This window comes from Eptesicus fuscus, chromosome 7 (assembly GCF_027574615.1).
Source record: "Eptesicus fuscus isolate TK198812 chromosome 7, DD_ASM_mEF_20220401, whole genome shotgun sequence".
Taxonomy (NCBI): domain Eukaryota; kingdom Metazoa; phylum Chordata; class Mammalia; order Chiroptera; family Vespertilionidae; genus Eptesicus; species Eptesicus fuscus.
The window spans coordinates 68,185,221-68,204,927 of NC_072479.1; the positions used below are offsets into that span (position 1 = coordinate 68,185,221).

General features: G+C 39.1%; 1 protein-coding gene across 4 annotated transcripts in view; it reads left to right on the top strand.

The window, feature by feature from the left end:
* The window catches only part of CPNE8 (copine 8), a 194,540-nt gene that overhangs the window by 18,024 nt on the left and 156,809 nt on the right, over positions 1-19,707 (top strand). For all 4 annotated transcript variants that reach the window (XM_008140552.3, XM_054719169.1, XM_028144169.2 and 1 more), the window contains exons 2-3: positions 13,262-13,302; positions 16,685-16,731. In XM_008140552.3, coding sequence (XP_008138774.1) covers positions 13,262-13,302; positions 16,685-16,731 — 88 coding nt within the window. The remainder of the gene's footprint in view (positions 1-13,261; positions 13,303-16,684; positions 16,732-19,707) is intronic.

Below are 19,707 nucleotides of genomic sequence, written 5' to 3' on the forward strand. Positions count from 1 at the left end.
CTGCATTTCCTGAGGGAACCATGATGATCACGCCTTGGCTCCTGTGGGAATCATTTTACGTTACTTTGTAATCTGACTCGACAGACTCTACTGATGGTTCAAGCATCACTCTCACTATGAAGACTTTCCCGATTCTTCAGATGGAATTGACTCTCCCTCTTCTGTAATCTGTAATGAATTTATTGTACACATTCCCTATTTGCTGCACATATTTGTTTACAAATCTGTCCCATTAACGGAATATAAATAATCTAGGGCCAGAGCCCATGTGTGTATATCACAGTCTTCAACACCACATCCTTTTTTTTTCTGTCACTTAGTAGCTTAGTGCTTGTTGAATAAACATTTGAAAGAGTATTAGACAATTATTAAATTATAAATTCCCATAGGGCAGGACCTGGGACTTGTTCACCTGTTTCAGCTTTGTACCTATTCCAATGTTTTGCATACAGGAAGTGCTTAACAATTATTAATTCAACTAGAGGCCCGGTGCACGAAATTCGTGCACGGAGGGGGGTTGTCCCTAGCCCAGCCTGTACCCTCTCCAATCTCGGACCCCTCAAAGGATGTCTGACTGCCCGTTTAGGCTTGGGATCGGGCCTAAACGGGCAGTTGGACATCCCTCTCAATCCAGGACTGCTGGCTCCCAACTGCTTGCCTGCCTGCCTTCCTGATTGCCCCTAACCGCTTCTGCCTGCCAGCCTGATCACCCCCTAATCACTCCCATGCCAGCCTGTTTGCCCCCAACTTCCTTCCTCTGCTGTCCTGGTCACCCCTACTGCCCTCTCCTGCAGGGTTGATCACCTCCAACTGCCCTTCCTTGCAGGCCTGATCCCTCTCAACTGCCCTCCCTTGCAGGTGCCTCCCAACTGCCCTCTCCTGCTGGCCATCTTGTGGTGGCCATCTTGTGTCCACATGGGGGCAGGATCTTTGACCACATGGGGGCAGCTATATTGTGTGTTGCAGTGATGATCAATCTGCATAGTTCTCTTTTATTAGATAGGATAGAGGCCTGGTACAGGGGTGGGGGCCAGCTGGTTTGCCCTGAAGGGTGTCCCTGATCAGGGTGGGGTTCCCTTGGGGCATGGGGCAGCCTGAGTGAGGGGCCTGTGGTGGTTTGCAGGCCAGCCACACCCCCTGGGATGCAAGCGGAGACCCTGGTATCTGGAATTTATTTTCCTTCTACAACTGAAACTTTGTAGCCTGGAGCAGAGCCAAGCCTGGGGCTCCCTCCGAGGCCCGAATCCATTTGTGTTGGGGTTATAATTGAAACTTTGTTGCCTTAAGCGGGTGGGCCCGGCCAGGGTGTGTGGAAAGCTTTGCTACCCCTGTTGCCGGCAGCTACCCTGGCCTGCTCTCTCAAGCTCCATTCTACCGCCATTTGTTTGAATTTGTTTACCTTCTATAATTGAAACTTTGTAGCTTGAGTGGAGGCTTAGGCCTGCAACGGCTGGCAGAAAGCTTGGCTTCCTCTGTTACCTAGGGAACCTTGCTCTCTGTGGCTGTAGCCATCTTGGTTTGGGTTAATTTGCATACTCGCTCTGATTGGATGGTGGGCGTGGCTTGTGGGCGTGGCTTCTGGGTGTGTCGGAGGTATGGTCAATTTGCATATTTGTCTATTATTAGATTAGATGTATACTTTAAAAAAGGAAAGCCCAGCATCTCAGAAAGTTGAACATGACCAAAGGCATCAATACAGGAAAGAGTGTAATATCAAGTGGCTTGAAAAAAACACAGAATTGTATAAAGGCAGGATGAAGGTGACATGGCTAAACAATGGCCTATTCCTATTTCACTCTGTTATCTTATTATTACTTTTTATTTTTGGACCTATGTGAGTATTTTTGAGTCAGGGACAAATTTCTGGTCTAATCATTTGTAACCAGGATAGCAGATGCATGTTGGAAAACTGTTTTCAATCTCTCTATCTCAGCTGGTTGGTCATTTGTGGTTGCAAACACATTTCCTTTTCAGATTAATTCCTTCTCTTTAAATTCTGTTGTTGATCCTGCAAAGCTCAGATAGCTCTTACAGATAGTTGAGTTGTTCAGTGGTTAGTGATCAAAAGAAATTACAGAAGGTACTACTTAAAATATGGCAGACAAAACAAAACGAAACTCTGCCTACCTAGCTGACCTAGCCTTACCTTTGTAGGCATAGCATTTTTCTCACTGGGTTAGCCTGTGTATTGATTGATAAATCTTAACCCTTTGCACTCGCTTGCTTTTTTTCTCGATTCCTTTATTCTACTCGGGATTTAATTTTTTAAATACCCCAGATTTTACAAAGCGCGGCAGTAGAATAAAAAAACTGGAGTTTCTTTTCATACAAACTTATTTATTTGGAATTTTTTATATTTCAAATTATTGATACATTCAAAGAATATAAAAAGAGCTGCTACCGATGCTAACCGTGTCGAGTCACACTTGACATCCGAGTGCAAAAGGTTAAAGGGAGCTGATTCCAGACAACCCTGCATATAGATAAAGATTTCTTTACAGATATTGAGCCTGGAGACTTAGGACTTTTTCCCCACATTGAAGCAGTATATTGCTCAACAGCTAGTAGAGAAACAGAAAACCTCGTCATATGATCAACATATTTTGGGAGTGGTGCTGGGAAGATATCTGAGCTGATGTTGGGCAGAGTAGTCAGCCTTCAGTTTTTTACTTTGGGGGAGATCCTTCACAGTCATCAGCTCTTGGTTTTTGGTCAGTGATTGTCACCTACAAATATCATGCATTGCCTCTGGGAGAGGAAATAAATTCTGACAGACTGCTAATAGGGCTAATAGTTTAAAATAGGTGCAAGCTCATTGCTCACCTTGCTGTTAGCAAGGGAGCTAAAAGTGGTTACTACTTTTAGAGTAGGCAGGAGGAGGGACTGAAGAAAATAATGATACACAATCTCAAGAGTTGCAACATAATTAGTGTAATGGTGTAATGTATTAAGGAGCAGAGCACAGATTTAGAGATGGGAACATCTGGATTTAGACTGCAGCTCCATATATTACCAACAATAAGCGTTCAGATGAGAGTTAATCTCTCTGTGCTTTGGTTTATAAAGGAAGATAGAAATTCCTTCTCATATAGTTGCTATGGGGATTGTATGCTATGATATCATTATAAAATGTGAAGAAAGTTCCTATCACTTAGCAAGGAACTCTTATTTTTATACTGGCATTCAACAGAAATAGTTGAAAAATAATGGACCCACATCATGAAGATAGTGAAGGCTCTCTAATAAAAATCTTATAATAATTGTTATAAAAATGCTACATGCTCATTGTAAAAACACACAAAGAAACAAGCCAAACAATGTTGAAAAGGAGAAAGGAGAACATTCAAATCATCCCAAATTCAACCCAGTGATGGATCATACCAATTAGATACCTCTCTGTGCATTTATGTAGGCATATATAAAAAGCATGTATCATTTATACCCATTTTATCCATTTATCCATTTGTATCATTTATATCCATTTTTTGATGATTGGAGAAGATGGGCACGGGTTTTTCCAGATATTAATACTGGAACCTGGCTTTCTCTCTGCAAGTCTGGCGCCCCCTGGAGGGCAGGAACTGCAGTGCACCTCTCTGAGTGAATGACCCCAGCTGCCATCCCAGGAAATCCCTCTTCCTCTTGCTGCATCCACAGAGCCCCCACGGCTGTTGTTCAAATGCCAGTGTTGAGTGCCACTGGGAAAATGCAGTAATGCCTTTTTGCTGCAGGGCCTGCTCTGTGGACCTGCTGCCTGCTGACCCTGCAGCCCTGCTCATTGCCTCACGGTGTGGTCTCTTGTTGATTTATCAGGGCTTTGTGGTTCTGTTCTTGTTCAGTTCTTCCCATAAGGTCATTTATGTTCCTGACTCTGGGCTCCATAAAACATCTTCATATTTTCATCATAAATTTCCTTCTTCTATGTCACCAGAATATTGTGGCATCTGCCTATAGGTGTTGTTCCTGAAAGCCGAGAGCTGGGGCTTGATTAAATTCGTAGAGCTTATTGCGTGACTGTTTTGAGTCCCAGCTGGCAGAGTTTGGTCTGAGACTTGCTTTCATAGCAGCATAGGATTCGGGAGTGAGGTTATCGTGAGAGAGCTGCATAGCACTCACATACTTCAGCAATGGAAGACAACAGAAAACTGCCAAGAAGTATGAATTGGCCCTAACCGGTTTGGCTCAGTGGATAGAGCAGGGGTCCTCAAACTACGGCCCGCGGGCCACATGGGCCCGCCGAGGACATTTATCCGGCCCGCCGGGTGTTTTTGCCGCCGCTGCCTGTCCTGCTTAGCAGCCAACTTAGCAGTGTGCATAGGAATTTGTTCATAGTTTTTTTTTTTAAAACTATAGTCCGGCCCTCCACCGGTCTGAGGGACAGTGAACTGGCCCCCTGTTTAAAAAGTTTAAGAACCCCTGGGATAGAGCATCGGCCTGCGGACTCAAGGGTCCCAGGTTTGATTCTGGTCAAGGGCAGGGGTCCTCAAACTTTTTAAACAGGGGGCCAGTTCACTGTCCCTCAGACCGTTGGAGGGCCGGACTATAGTTTAAAAAAACAACTATGAACAAATTCCTATGCACACTGCTAAGTCGGCTGCTAAGCAGGACAGGCAGCGGCGGAAAAAACACCCGGCGGGCCGGATACATGTCCTCGGCGGGCCGCATGTGGCCCGTGGGCCGTAGTTTGAGGACCCCTGGTCAAGGGCATGTACCTTGGTTGCAGGCACATTCCCAGTAGGGGGTGTGCAGGAGGCAGCTGATTGATGTTTCTCTCTCATCGATGTTTCTAACTCTCTATCCCTCTCCCTTCCTCTCTGTGAAAAATCAATAAAATATATTAAAAAAAAAGAAGTATGAATTGGCTAAGACAGTGGTCGGCAAACCACGGTGGCTCGTGAGCCGCGGTTTGCCGCTCTGTTGACTAATGAGTTTGCCGACCACTGGGCTAGGACAGTTAGTAACTGTTGATACCCCCCAGATTATTGACTCTTATATTCATCATGCCACCAATCACTTTACTGAGTTATCCTACTAATTTTGAAAGATTTTATTAGTTAATTCTATTATTTTTTTCTACGCACAACGTTAAATCTCCTGCAAGTAAAAATTTAATTTTTCTCTTTACAATGCTCTCATTTTTATTTTATAGTTTATTCTCTAGACCTTCTGAAGCGATGCTGAAGGATGACGTTATTTGCAGCTCCTTTCATTTTGTTCTCAATAATATAGACAGTCAACGTAACAGATACAAAAGTAAAAAATAAAAATTAAAGGTCAATGAAAACTTTACAAAAATGCACTGTGACCATTTACTAGTCTTGTGCCTTCGGCCACTTTCTTTAACCCCTCTGAATTTTATTACCTCGTCTGCAAATGGATTCTGATAACAATTGCTACTAGCTAGGATTATGTGAGGGTTCCGTGGGATGATTTGTTTAAAGTGCGGAGCCCGGCACCTGGCACCTGGCTCAGTACATAAATAGCAGGTGCAGAATCTGTGATAGAGGCTTCCGTTGGGCGTGGAGGGAGTAATCAGTGCTACCTGCCGGGGCACAGCAGTGTGGAGACAGGGAGAGAGGTTCACATTTCCCAGCAGGAACGAGGTTGGTGAGGAAATTTCAGAGTGAGCCCTGTGAGTACAGGAATGTGAGGCAATGTTAGTTTAAGGCAGTGGACGGCAAACCGCGGCTCGCGAGCCACATGCGGCTCTTTGGCCCCTTGAGTGTGGCTCTTCCACAAAATACCACGTCCGGGCGCGCACGTACAGTGCGATGGAAGGAGTACCCTAATGAAGTTAATAACAATGTACCTACCTATGTCGTTTAAGTTTAAAAAATTTGGCTCTCAAAAGAAATTTCAATCGTTGTACTGTTGATATTTGGCTCTGTTGACTAATGAGTTTGCCGACCACTGCTTTAAGGGACTGCAAAAACTCTGGCATGTCTAGAGCAGAGTTTAGATGATACGGAATATGGATAGAGGTGCAGCTGGAGGTAAAGCCAGGGTGAGAATATGGCAGGTATTTGGTGCCGTATTAAAGAATTTGGAGTTTCTGAAGGTAATGGGTTTTTATTCAAGGGAGCCATTTGGTCACGTTTTACTGTAGAAAACTTTTCTCTTGGGGGCATCTTGGTGAGACCCAGGGAAGACCAGTTAAGAGCTCTAAGGTCTGGGAAGTAGTTGGGACTTGGAATCAGAAGCCAAAGTGGGAGACACATTAGGGGAGAGGGAGAGAGAAAAAGGGAGGATGACTCCGGGGTCTCCCTTGGAAGACAGGTGGGATGGACAGTGTTGCTGTGTTAGTTTCCTGTGGTTGTTGTAATAAATGATCACAAATTTGTTGGCTTAAAACAACAGAACCTACTCTCTCACTATGCTGGAGGTCAGACGTCTGAAATCTGTAGCACTTGGCAGAAACCAAGGTGTTGGGAGGGCCATTCCCCCTCTGGAAGCTCTAGTGGAGAATTCATCCATTCCTTGCCTTTTATAGATTCTGGTGGCTGCTGGCATACCTTGGCTTGTGGCCACATCACTTCATTCTTCAGGGCAGAGACCTGAAATCTTATTCTGCTCTGTTCACACTGTCTTCTCCTCTGTTTGTGTTAAAGCTCCCTCTGTTTTTTAAAAAGGATATATATCATTGCATTTAGGGCCCACTCAGATAATCTAATTTCTCATTTCTGGATCCGTTATTTAATCACATCTGCAAAGACTCCTCCTCCTCCAAATAAGGTCATATTTATAGGTTTGAGGGATTAGAACCTGATATGATTGGGGTGTGGGACATTATTCTGCCTTCCGCAGTTGCCATTTCACTGAGATAGGAATAGAGGGGCTACAACATGGAGGAAAAGATAGTAAGGTTAGTTTTGTATGTGTGTTTCGGGTTTTTAAGGAGACCCACATTCTATTCTCAGTCTCTTTTTATCCTGCCCAATTTTGTTAACATAAATGTTGTGTTTCTCTTCTTCAGCTGAAATCAGGGACTGGTTCGGTATCTTTTTTTAATCTAAAAATAATGAAACCAATGGGTTCTTCTATTTACTTTAGCTCAGGCAAACCAGAACTCTGACATGTCAGATCTTGCAAAATACCTGGGTTTCCTTTGAAGCAATTTTCAAGAATATCAATCATGGGTGAAGACCGCAAGAAAATCATAAATATTTTATTTATTAATTATCTTCCTCTCAAATTTTCTTTAGGATCTAAACCAAATTCAACCCATGCCAAGGTTGAAAACTGTTATTTTTATCACTGACCTTTTTAGCTCACTAGTACTAATTAAGAAATACTTTAAATAACCTATTTCAGCAAAATCTGAAAATATCTTAGTGTATTTTATCCTCATTTTTTTGTGGAGTAATATGTATCATGTCTGGTAAAGTTCTCTTTGCCTGTTCAGGCAATGAGAGGAAGCTGTTCAACTGAATTTTTAGTTTATTTGTACGATATCACATCTGAAAGTCTATTATTTTCTGGAAAGCCAGATAACCTTGTTAAGTACTTTCAAATGACCCCATCCTTCAGAATTACTTGGTATCTGAGATTGGTAGCTGACTTCGACTTTGCAGTAAGCTTCAGTTTCAAAATACTTCATTTTTTTTTTCCATTTCTAAGGCTTGATTTTTTTTGCCTGTACACAATCTGTTTCCTCTTGTCATACCAATTGTAGTTTCAGGAAAAATATTTTTTCCTTAAATTTGTATGCTAAATTTCCAGAGATAATGTTTATTTAATGAATAAGATCAAGAATGAATACATGAGGGGATTAAGTTTTGCATTCAAATAACTTTCAGATTTGATCATTTTCCTTTCAGTTGGTTAAAAAAAGTTTTGATTTCATTATTTTTATTAAAAACACACACACATTCCTGAAAATCATTTTGTGTGCATGTGTATTTAAAAACGCATACCCCTCCTCTTCCCCCAAGAACTCCCAAATTCCAATCCATAAAACAATGTAACGCCCAAAGAAAGGGCCCAGGGCAGGTGGCTCAGTGACACGGGGCTTGTTTCCAATCCCAGTAAAGCAGCCACTCTCAGGTATTCCCCGTTAATGGGTTACTTATTAGGGCAAAGGCTCTAAATGCCACCTTCCTAGTCATACACGTCACTGTATTTCACGTGTAAAAAGCTGATGCTTTTGCTTGGACACTGAAACCCGTTCATTCGTTCAGTAGGCGCTTGTTGAGCCCTTGCTCAGGTGCAAGCCTGTGCCAGGTTCCACGGTTGCCAAGTGAGACTTGGTCAACACCTCACGGGTAGTCATTGTCCTGAGACCACACTGAATAACGTGTAAACAAAAGCCCCCTAATCATTTCCTAAATTTTGATTTAACCCAGAATCATTTTGCTCATAGATACAGAACAATTTTCAGGGGAAATTGTATGATGCAGAGGTGTGGTTCTCTGTTCACACGGGGGACGTTTATGCTGGACAATGTTTGTAAAGTGATTAAGCATATTTTGACTCTATTTATAGGCTATGTTTTTGCTCCTGTGGAATATTAAATAGAACAGTTTTTTGTTTGGCTCTATTTATAACCTATGTCTTTTTTCTTATTAAAGGAATAAATAGAACTATTCCACCCAGGTGTAGCCGTAGGCGCTTTACATGTTGTCTGAGCTTGCTTTCTGGAACTCACTTCATACCTGCAATTTGGGGACTTATTCCCTAAAACAAGAATATTGTAGGTTTTGTTAAATTAGCACTTTAAAAGGTCACAAGTAATAGGATTGCCTTTCATCTGAAATTATTCAGTTTAAGATTCATAATATATACCAAGTATATTTTCTTTTTCAAATTGCATCTGTTAGCATAGTGATATTTGCTTTCTCTTTAAAGCATTTTTGAAAACTTCTATACTTAACCACATTATCAAAGAACGATATTTATTAGTCGATGTCATTTGCTAAGTAGGGAGGAGTTAGCAGCAGGCCTGCAACTTTAGTTTAACTGACAAATCACGTTTACCTTAATGGACCATGTTGTTATGCTCATTTTACACAAGAATTAGACGTTTTAATTTTCTACCAATAAAGCCTCGTTATATATAAATATAGAAGAAAAGGATACTTGAGCTAGGTCCCTGTTTAAATTATTTTAATCATATAGACATACCTATAAAATGTTTGATCTTGGTTGGAATAAGAGTTAACTATTGTATCTATTTTTTTTTTTAAGTTGTATCTGAATCAATTTACGTTTGTTTTTAGGTTATTGTTCCTTCTTCTCATAATAAACTGTTTTCTGGTATACCATCCAATATTGCTATTTAATTATTTCTGTGTTTTTGTCTTCCTAGTAAAATCTATGTTTCTTGAAATAAGGGACCTTGTCTTTAATATTAATTGTGTCTTCGGAAGTGCTTAGTTAGATCTTAGGTTTGAAAATTACTTGCAGAATTGCACTGAAGTTTGAAGAGAACTGCTAACTTCCAGGTAGAGGAAGACAACCTGAGGTATCATTTTAAGAGGCGAACTGGCTGCTCAGTGTGGGTCTTGGAATGCCAGTTGAGAATGAAAATAGAACTGGCAAGACAACTATCATATTCATTGTTGGCCACTTAGCACAGTTCTGTGCTAATAACTGTATGAGAAACTGTTTTAAAATTGAAAGGTGACTTGAGCATAAAATCAGAGCAGGAAGGGTTATTGGATGAGCTAACTGACTGTTGTCCTCAGGGAGGATGGCCTGGTGCATCGGTCTCTGTCATAAGGGACTAAGACCTATGAGCATTGATAGGAAAGGTGGGACCTCAGGGAAGCCTTTCTCCTGGCTGGTCCTAGAGAGATGTTACTAAATTCTTGCTTATCTACTCCTATTTCAGGCTTCATACAGAACACACCTTTTCTATTAACAGAGTGTTTCTTCATGCAGGTTAGAGTTTAATTGGTGGAGCCTTAGCTATTTCAGTTGAACTTGTTTAAGTCCACAGCTCAGTCATTTTAATTGGAATTGGAGGGTAAGTGGTTATTAGAACAGCCCGATTCACAGATCATAGTTTTCAAACTCATACATTGTAAATTTCTTCAGGTAAATCTTCTAACTTGTACACTGTATTTTTTTTCATAATTTCTTTTCAGGAATTTGTTCTCTTCCTTGTTTTGGCTGCATTTAGATTTATAGCCTAGAAAGACACAGGATTTTTCACCTAGTGAAGTTTGACATCATGTTATAAAATTATAGGAATAAAGCTATAGGCATCCTAGCTCAAGCAGATGACACCCCACTGGAGGGAAGGAGAAGTCTCCCTATATAAAAGCTGATAGGGAGTGTGTGTGTGTGTGTGCGCACGCGCTATTTTTTTAAAGTGCCTCATATGGAAAACAACAATATTTTTCTATTGAAAACAGTTATGTTTGGCCACCCTAGTTCTTTTTATTTTGTAGGCAGCCTCTCTCTTCAGATCAGTCCATGAACTAGAATGTATTTTATTTTACACTCTAGTAGCTCAACCAATAGTTATATTTTTGAGGCCTTTTACATTTCTAACATTCACAGGAAAATAAGTTGTTTCTTCTGGACTTCTCCAGACAGTGTGGCATTTTGTGAAGAACAGGGCAATGGGATTCAGAAGGTGCTGGCTGTATTGGATTATCCCGACCTGGGCTGTGTGCTCTTATTCATTTACTCAGTGACTCTGAGCCTCAGCATACTTTGTTTTCTGATGAAACGGCCTTCGCAACAATACCTATCTTGTTTTACTTAGTGTGAATGTGCTTTGTGTCTAATAGAATTTGGGAAGGTAACACTCTTGTATTCCTTTTATAAATCTAACCTGGATAACATATTTTGACAATAACTGGCATTTTTCAGTATATATATTATTTAAGAATACTTGCCTTTTCCAAACTTTTCAAATTGTATATGTTTGGGTAAGTAGTCTTTGGAAATTAAATATAGTCAGAGATCCTATTACATTCATATGACTAAAGAATAGATAAAATTTATCATCAGACAGCAATGGGAAATTTAAATTGTACATTTCAGGGACTATGTTATGAAGAGTTTTATTTCTCTTCATATAAAAGATTTAAGGTTTTTTTGTTTCTTTGTTTTTGATGTTACCATTATGTTTTATGGATCATAATGGCTGGAAGAAACAATGTGACCAGTAAAGTCTCTGATTAAGACTATTTATCTTTTTGTTGCTAGAAACCCATTATTTTGTATTTGTGGTTAAAATCAAATTATTTCCTTTTAAATAAGCATATAAGATGGTTTTTGAGTCCCGACCACTCTGTCATCTCTCTTTGATATTTATGAACTGTGAAAGAAAGTTGAATTACATTTTTTAGGACATTTAATTAGCAAAAACTGGAAACACAGGAAGGGCTGGAGAATTTCTCCATAAGTGGAGAACTACTTTTTGTAAATATATCACAGTAATTTCTCAATTGAAAATGTTTTAATTTACTGTTTACCAATCATTGCTGAGTCATGGTGTCTGCTTTTAGGGGACAGCAAGATTATTTTAATTTGATTTCTGACTAGTGATCTTTGAATCTGATTTAATTCCAAGTATAGATATGGCTGATATTTTCTTTCTAGGAATAGAAATAACTAAAAGGATATCAGATTGATATGAAAACAGGAGGCCTTTCAAATACCAAGGGCAGGCAGATACATGCACACAAGTAATAGTCCTTGTAGAGGAGTAAGACAGCTTCAACATGGGATTATTATAAGTATTAAGCATGGAAATATAAATTATGTATTATAAATTATTACTAATTAATGAAGGATGAGTATGGAGTACAAATTTAACTTTTAGAACCTTTAAGTCACTTTGGACAGCCAAGTTTTTTAGACAAGGTTATAGCTTCAAATGATGACGTTTTAGAAAAAATTAGTTTTAGACATTTTTTTTCTAATAATTATCTGCCTTATTAATCAGAGCATAGTGAACTTAACGTTTTTATATTCCTCAGGGTTATTATAAGCATAGGGGAAAGGGCTGCATTACTATTCATTGCATTTAAGAGGATATTCCAATACCAGAGAAATCCAGTTATCGACATTTTCTGATTACCCATTTTTATTGTTGTAGAGGTGGAAATATCTGTAAAAAAAGAATAAATAGGTTCTAGTAATGGCCTTGTCTACCTTTTTAATCTTTTCCTCTCCTGGGAAGAATCTTCAAGCAAGTTCTGTGCATACGCATCTTAAATTTTCAAACCATAATAGTGACATAAAGCTCATCAGGCTTGATGTCAGGCATGTCAGTAGATGGTGCTTCACTGTTGCCTTCTAATGCCAGGGACTAATGTGATCACATGCTCTGAATCCCAAACACTTTTGCATTAGCAGCAACTCACAATTCAATTCAGGAAACATTTTTGAGTATCTATGTACTCATTAATGAAGGAATAAAAGGAAACCTAAAAGTTAATTCTCTCAAAGGATTTTAATCTTAGATTGTGGCAAATCTTGTTATCAGCTAATTGCAGTGCAAGGCTGAACAAATAAACCCCCCCTGGCTTCCCAAACTCCAGTGATATCTTTTGAATAAATACAGGCAGGTCTGTGGCGAGTTTTCATTTGGTTGTGTGTGTGAACTATATATACATATATAATATATTACATACAATATATATGCATTATATGTGTATATGTATATGTATATGTATATGTGTATTTATATATATATTAGAGGCCCGGTGCACGAAATTCGTGCATGGGGTTGTGTGTGTGTCCTTCAGCCCACCCTAAACCCAATCTGGGACCCCTCAAGAGATGTACGACTGCCTGTTTAGGCCCGATCCTAGACTGCTGCCTCCCAACCTCTCACCTGCCTGCCTGCTTGCCTGATTGCCCCTAACTGCTTCTGCCTGCCAGCCTGATCACTCCCTAACCACTCCCCTGACAGCCTGATAGATGCCTAACTGCTCCCCTGCTGGCCTAATTGCCCCTAACTGCCCTCCCCTGCCAGCCTGGTCACCCCTAACTATCCTCCCTTGCCTGGTTGCCCCCAACTGCCCTCCCTTGCTGGCCTGGTTGCCCCCAACTGCCCTCTCCTGCAGGCCTGGTTGCCCCCCAACTGCCCTCCCCTGCAGGCCTGGTCCCTCCCAACTGCCCTCCCCTGCAGGCCATCTTGTGGCAGCCATCTTGTGTCCACATGGGGGCAGCCATCTTTGACAACACGGGGGCAGCCATCTTGTGTGTTGGAGTGATGGTCAATTTGCATATTCCTCTTTTATTAGATAGGATAAATATTTTGGCCTCATATTCATCTAACATTTTCTATTTTATTCAACAGAAATCTTCTTGACAGAGACACATTTTCTAAATCTGATCCAAGTAAGTATCTGTTTACTGGCTTTTGATAGTCTACTTATTTTACTTTCTGATTTTGCAAAAATTGTATGGACCTCATAGTTTTTGTTTAAATATTTGTTTTAAAGCCTGGAAAGAAAGAAGGGGAATGGACTCAAGTCCTGTGTGCTCATCTCCCTGGGCAATACTCTACCTAAAGAGGGAGTTGCTCAGCTTTTTGAGAAAAGGATAGAAGTGCAGATGACTCCAGTGCAGGACAGTTCACCTTTGAATTACAGTCTCATGCTATGGCCATATGGCAGAAATCATATTTGTAAAACAATCATATGGGCCATGACTTTAAGTGTTTTAGTCACAGAGTAATACTCTTCCTTTTCTTTTTCTTTTTTGTAAATGAAAGCCGTGTATAAGGCATATATAACTACATGAAATATATAACATCTTGTATGAGCTGAATTTTTTGATTCCTAAATAGAGATTTTGAACATCAGAGATAATTTGTAAAATAAAAAAAATAGTTTGAATTAGAAAACAGCCAAATTAATGTATAAATCAGTTAGTAAAAATTGTGTATTATTTAGAAGTTGATCTAACAGCTCTCCATCTCTACAAATGTATGAAAAAATGTGGTTTAATTATAGGGTAAAGGTTTTGTCAGATGTTAGAATTCTTGAGGTAGTCATTGGGAAATGGCATTATAATTTGTGGGTATTAAAATTTTCTGTAGCTCATTTGACAAAGACTTATTTTTTAATCCCTTAGTCTTTACCCCAAACCCTTAATCTCCCTTTACAACTTCTCTTTATGGCTGACAGGATATCTTACCTGTTTACAAATATGGCATACCTTGGAGATACACCTTGGAGGGTTCAGTTTCAGACCACCACAATAAAACGAGTATCCCTATAAAGTCACACAGATTTTTTTTTTGGTATCCCAGTGCATATAAAAAGTTATGTTTACACTATGATGTAAGTCTATTAAGTGTGCAATAGTATTATGTCTAAAAATATACACACCTTAATTAAAAAATAATATACTAACAAATGTTAGCCATTATTTGAGCTTTCAGTGAGTAGTAATTTTTTGGCTGGTGGAGGGTCTTGCCTTGAAGTTGATGGCTACTGACTGATCAGAGTAGTGGTTGCTAAAGGTTGGGATGACTGTGGTAATTTCTTACAATAATTCAACAAAGAAGTTTGGCGCATCAATTGACTCTTCATGAACAATTTCTCTGTAGCATGCAGTACTATTTGATAGCATTTACCCATACTAGAACTTCTTTAAAAATTGAAGTCAATCCTTTCAAGCCTTGATGCTGCTTTATCGCTACGTTTATGTAATATTCTAAATCCTGTGTTGCCATTTCACCAGACTTCACTTTATCTTAAGTAGGGGTAGATCCCATCTCCAGAAACCACTTTCTTTGCTCATCCAGGAGAAGCGACTCCTCATCTGTTAAAGTTTTATGATGGGATCACCGCAATCCAGTCACATCTTTAGACTCTACTTCTAATGCCAGCCCTCTGGCTATTTCCACCTATCTGCAGTCACTTCCTCTGCTGAAGTCACAGACTCCTCAGCATCATCCGTGAGGACTGGAGTCAGCTTCTTCCAAACTCCTGTTCATGTTGATATTTTGCCCTTGCCCCATGAATCAAAAAAGTTATTAATGGCATCTAGATGGTGAATCCTTCTCAGGAGGATTTCCATTTGTTTCACCCAGATACAACAGAGGAATCACTATCTATGGCAGCTATCGCCTTATGAACTATATTTCTTAAATAAATAAGACCTGAAAGTTGACATTACTCCTTGATCCGTGGGCTGAAGAATGGCTGTTGTGTTAGCAGGCATGAAAACAAGAACAACCTCATCATATATCTCCAGCAGAGCTCTTGGATGACCACATGAAGTGTGGATGAGCAGTAATATTTTGAAAGGAATCTTCTTGTCTGAGCAGTAGGTCTCAACAGTGGACTTAAAATATTCAGTAAATCATGTTGTAACCAGATGTGCTGTCATCTAGGTTTTGTTGTAGACTTAGCATAATTCCTAAGGGCCCTAGGATTTTCCAAATGGTAAATGAACATTGGCTTTACCTGTAAATCACCCGCTGCTTTAGCCCCTAACGAGAAAATTAGCCTGTCTTTTGAAACCTTGAAGCCAGGCATTCATTTTCTTTCCTGAAACCTCATGAATCAAGCTCTGCTAGCTTCAGACTTTTCTTCTGCAGCTTCCTCACTGCCCTCAGCCTTCAGAGAACTGGAGCGATCAGGCTTTGGCTTAAGGGAATGATGTGGCTGTTTTGATCTGTCCAGACCACTAGAACTTTCTCCATGTCAGCAATAAGGCTGTTTTGCTTTCTTATCATTTGTGTGTTCACTGGAATAGCACTTTTAATTTCCTTCAATAACTTTTTCTTTTGCATTTACAACTTGGCTAACTGGCACAAGAGGCTTAGAGCCTGTCTTGGCTTTTGACAGATCTTCCTCACTCAGCTTAATCATTTCTAGCTTTTGATTAAAGTGAGAGTCGTACCACTTTTTCTTTCACTTGAATATTTAGGGGCCATTGCATGGTTATCAGTTGGACTAACTTCACTATCAGTAGTTGTGTCTCAGGGAAGAGGGAGGCCCAAGGAGAGGAAGAAAGTCAGTGGAACAATCAGAACACACACAACATTTATCAATTAAGTTTGCCATCTTACATTGGCACCCCAGAACAATTGTAATAGTATTATCAAAGATCACTGATCACAGATCACTAAAATCAAAATAACAATAATGAAAATATTTGCAATATTGAGAGAATTACCTAAATGTGACACAGAGGAGTAAGTGAGCAAATGCTGTTGGAGAAATGGTACCAACTGACTTGATTAACACAGGGTTGTCACAAACCTTTTATTGTAAAAAAAAAAAAAAAGCAATATCTACAAAGTACAATAAAATGAGGTATGACTCTATTGAGTATGGGAGTTGCAAAAATTAAATAGTGTATAATTTGTTCTAGGTTGTCTTTCCTGTGATGGTTTGAGTACAGTAGGTATTTAGGAAAAACTTCTGACTTATGTCTAGTAGTATACTGAAATGTTTTAAACTGTTAAACCATAGTTTTAAAAGTTATCTACATCTGTAGCATAATGTAGAGACATTAGTAAATTATCATTATATTTTTTATGTGCCAAGCTTTCTATCTAAGTTCTAAAGATCTGATATAGTTTGTTCTTCATTTCTTTACAAAAAAATTCAGCCATTTAATTATTTACTCGCAATTTTCTGGCAAGAGGAGGGCTGGGAATTAGGAATTAATTTTGGTGTTGTTTTTGCACAGTTATAACATAAATTATGCATTCATACCCGATTTTTATAAATGACATATATATGTTTTTCATCTTTTGTAGTTTGTGTCTTATATATACAAGGAGTTGGAAATAAAGAATGGAGAGAGGTAAGAATTAATTTTTTTTTTAAAATCACTGTGCTGGAAGACAGGGTATAAGTTACATTTGAGAATGATACTTTCCTGTTTTTAGTTGTTTTAAGTCTTTTTAAACCCAAAGATTGAATTTCTACTTCATTTTGTGAAAGTAACCGTTGTGTTTTATTTTTAATAATCCTGAATATTTGGCTCATTTATGACTTTCCTGTGGAATATTCTAGTCTTAAAACTTGTATTTTCCTCAGTCAAAAGTAAATTTAATGTGTTACAATTCTAATGTAACTGAAGTCTTACTTTTACAGGTCAACTGCTGATTTTCTAAAATACCATTTTAAGGGGGTGGGGTTAAGTGTGCTGTGTGATATCAACTATCATCTGTTTACTGCCATTTAGTAACTTATTATTTGAAAATAAAGTAGAAACTCAGTTTCCTAATACAAATATACTTTGTTTAGTAAAGCAAAAGCAAGGAGGCAGAATTTCTATTTTAGTCCATTTACTTTCTAATGTGTGTCTAGGTTCCGATGAAAGCATGGATGCTGGAGGGGAGGGGAGCTTATTCAAATGAAAGGCCTTTCCATCTGCTTGTAGCTCTGGTTACCCCAGGAATTTAGTGCGTTGTTTTAATGAGGTTACAATTTCTGGTGAGATTTCCCTGGTGAGATCTGTGCTATTTGTTGCCACAGATTGCTTTGCAGCCAGCCATTCTACCCATGTGTCTCAATTCGCGAGAGAAGGCAAGAGTAGATCATTATAATCTATCCTCGAAACTGAGAGAACAAACCAATTCAAAAAGTGTCTCTACTGATAATGGGTAGGTGGGATACTGAGCACCAGTTTCTCTTATCTAATTGCTTCTGGTTATTCGATATTTATGTCAAACTCTGCATATACAAGTGTCAGCTCACCAGACTTGCTTCTTCTTCACTCCAAATGTAGCTGATAACATCACCAGCCAAAATATCCACCTGCAATTTTTGTAGCCATCCTTGACTTTCTTCCTACACCTCCCTCATTTAATCAGTTATTGAGTGTTATGAATTCTTTTTCATTAAAAAATATCTCAGATAAGCCGTCTCCTTTATTTAGACCCATGTTATTTTTTGTTTTCTTATGAGTCTATGTCCCTCTCTCTTGTTGCTCTAGTTATTCCTTTGATTATTTTCCTGAGGAATATGCTTTTCTTTTGTTATTTCTCTGCAGTTCATTTTCTCAAAGATCTGGGACCATGCAGTGGAACTGCTGACTGACCATAGGTCAGGCTAGATAGGGCTGAGCATTTACCAGGAGTGTTTAGAAAATAGCGTGACTTGAGGGGCCAATAAAGGAACTGAGATAAGACCCACAGGTACAGGAATAGGCATCTGGACCAAAGCAAATGCCTAATGATGAGGCTTTCCTGATGTTTAAGCAATGAGATGCAGATTTCTTACTTAATTTACAAGGTCTTTTGTGATAATAATGACTGATGTTGTAAGCCATTTAGATATATTGACTAATTTAATTTGCACAACAGCCCTAAGGGGTAGATATTATTTTCATCCTTATTTTACCACCGAGGAAATGGAAGCACAGGAAGCTTAAGTGATTTGACAAGAATTACCCAGTGGTAAAAGACAGAGTAGAGATTTCAACCCAGGCCATCTGGCTTCAGCGCCTCTGCTATTCGACCATCTTGCTTTCCAGAACGCTTTTCTTATCCCAACCTTTATATTTTGGTTTTATTAATGGAAGGACATTCTATAAATTGATTTTTGGAGTATTATACTTACTCTGTTAGGTTTGACTCTGAAGGAAAGACAATAGGAGAGGGAGGCCTACAATTTAAGGGAAAATGGTATAATTACAAACAATAGTGTGGTGACTGGTGTGGGGAGAGGTGGAAGAGAGTCTATGGGGGATACATGGTGATGGGATAAAATAAATAAATACAAATAAAGACAGGAAACGATATTTTACCTGTTTATTTTTTCTCTTTGAAGGAATAGAAAGTACTAGTAAGAGGCAATAATACTTAAATGGGGTTATCAAAAACAAAGTAGAAATTGAGATGGTGACAAGAAATAGGACACAGAATCATATAGAGTGAGTGGAAGGCAGATGGACAATATGGGGAAATACCAGTTAAGAGGCAATTTCAATAGACAGAATTGCAAAAGAATTAAAAGTGTTAAGAACTAGAGAATGACCTGCAAGAATTGAAAGGAAATGCCAGGTGCAAGAGACAAGCATTTTGTAGCTAAAATCTCTTGCGTTTAGCAGCTAATTGAACATGCTCGATAAAGGAAAGAGATGGAAAAGTGAAATACACTATGTATATTATTCAATTATCCCAAACCACTTGAGAAAGATAGTTTCCTTATTTTGAGCGCCAGCGTAATATAGCGATTAAGGGAGTGCACCTGTCCTCTCAGTGTCTCTGTTCCCCCTCTGTAACGTGGGGAACGAGATAATGATTGTAGCTCGTGTGGATGAAATGTGAACCACTCATAATGACTACGTGTCTGGCATATAGTAAGCACGATATGATTTCGGATACATTGGAACTCTAAGAGTTCAAAAAATTTTCATAAGCATAATAAAACTAGTAAGTGGCAGGTAAGTAAATTCTTGCATTATAAATTCCATAAAATTCATTGCACAAGTTGATGGGAAAATGACCTAAGGGATTTACTTGGCCTCAAACCTAATATAAAGCTGTGATGTTATACAGCTGCTAAAAAGCTAATGCAATCTGAGGATTCATTGATGGATGTGCAGTGCTTACATCAAGGAAGATAATGCTATTATATCGAGCTATACAGAATTGTCATTTTTCTAGGTCAAAAATGGTTGTGTTGGCAATTTCATGTCATTGCATCAAACGCTTGTATTTTACTTTGGCGGGAGCAAATCTAGAGTGTTATTTTTCAACCATTCAAATGCCAAATGTGTATTTAAGGAGGGCTACCATCTTGAAGAAAGGTGTGGAAGCTATGCCATATC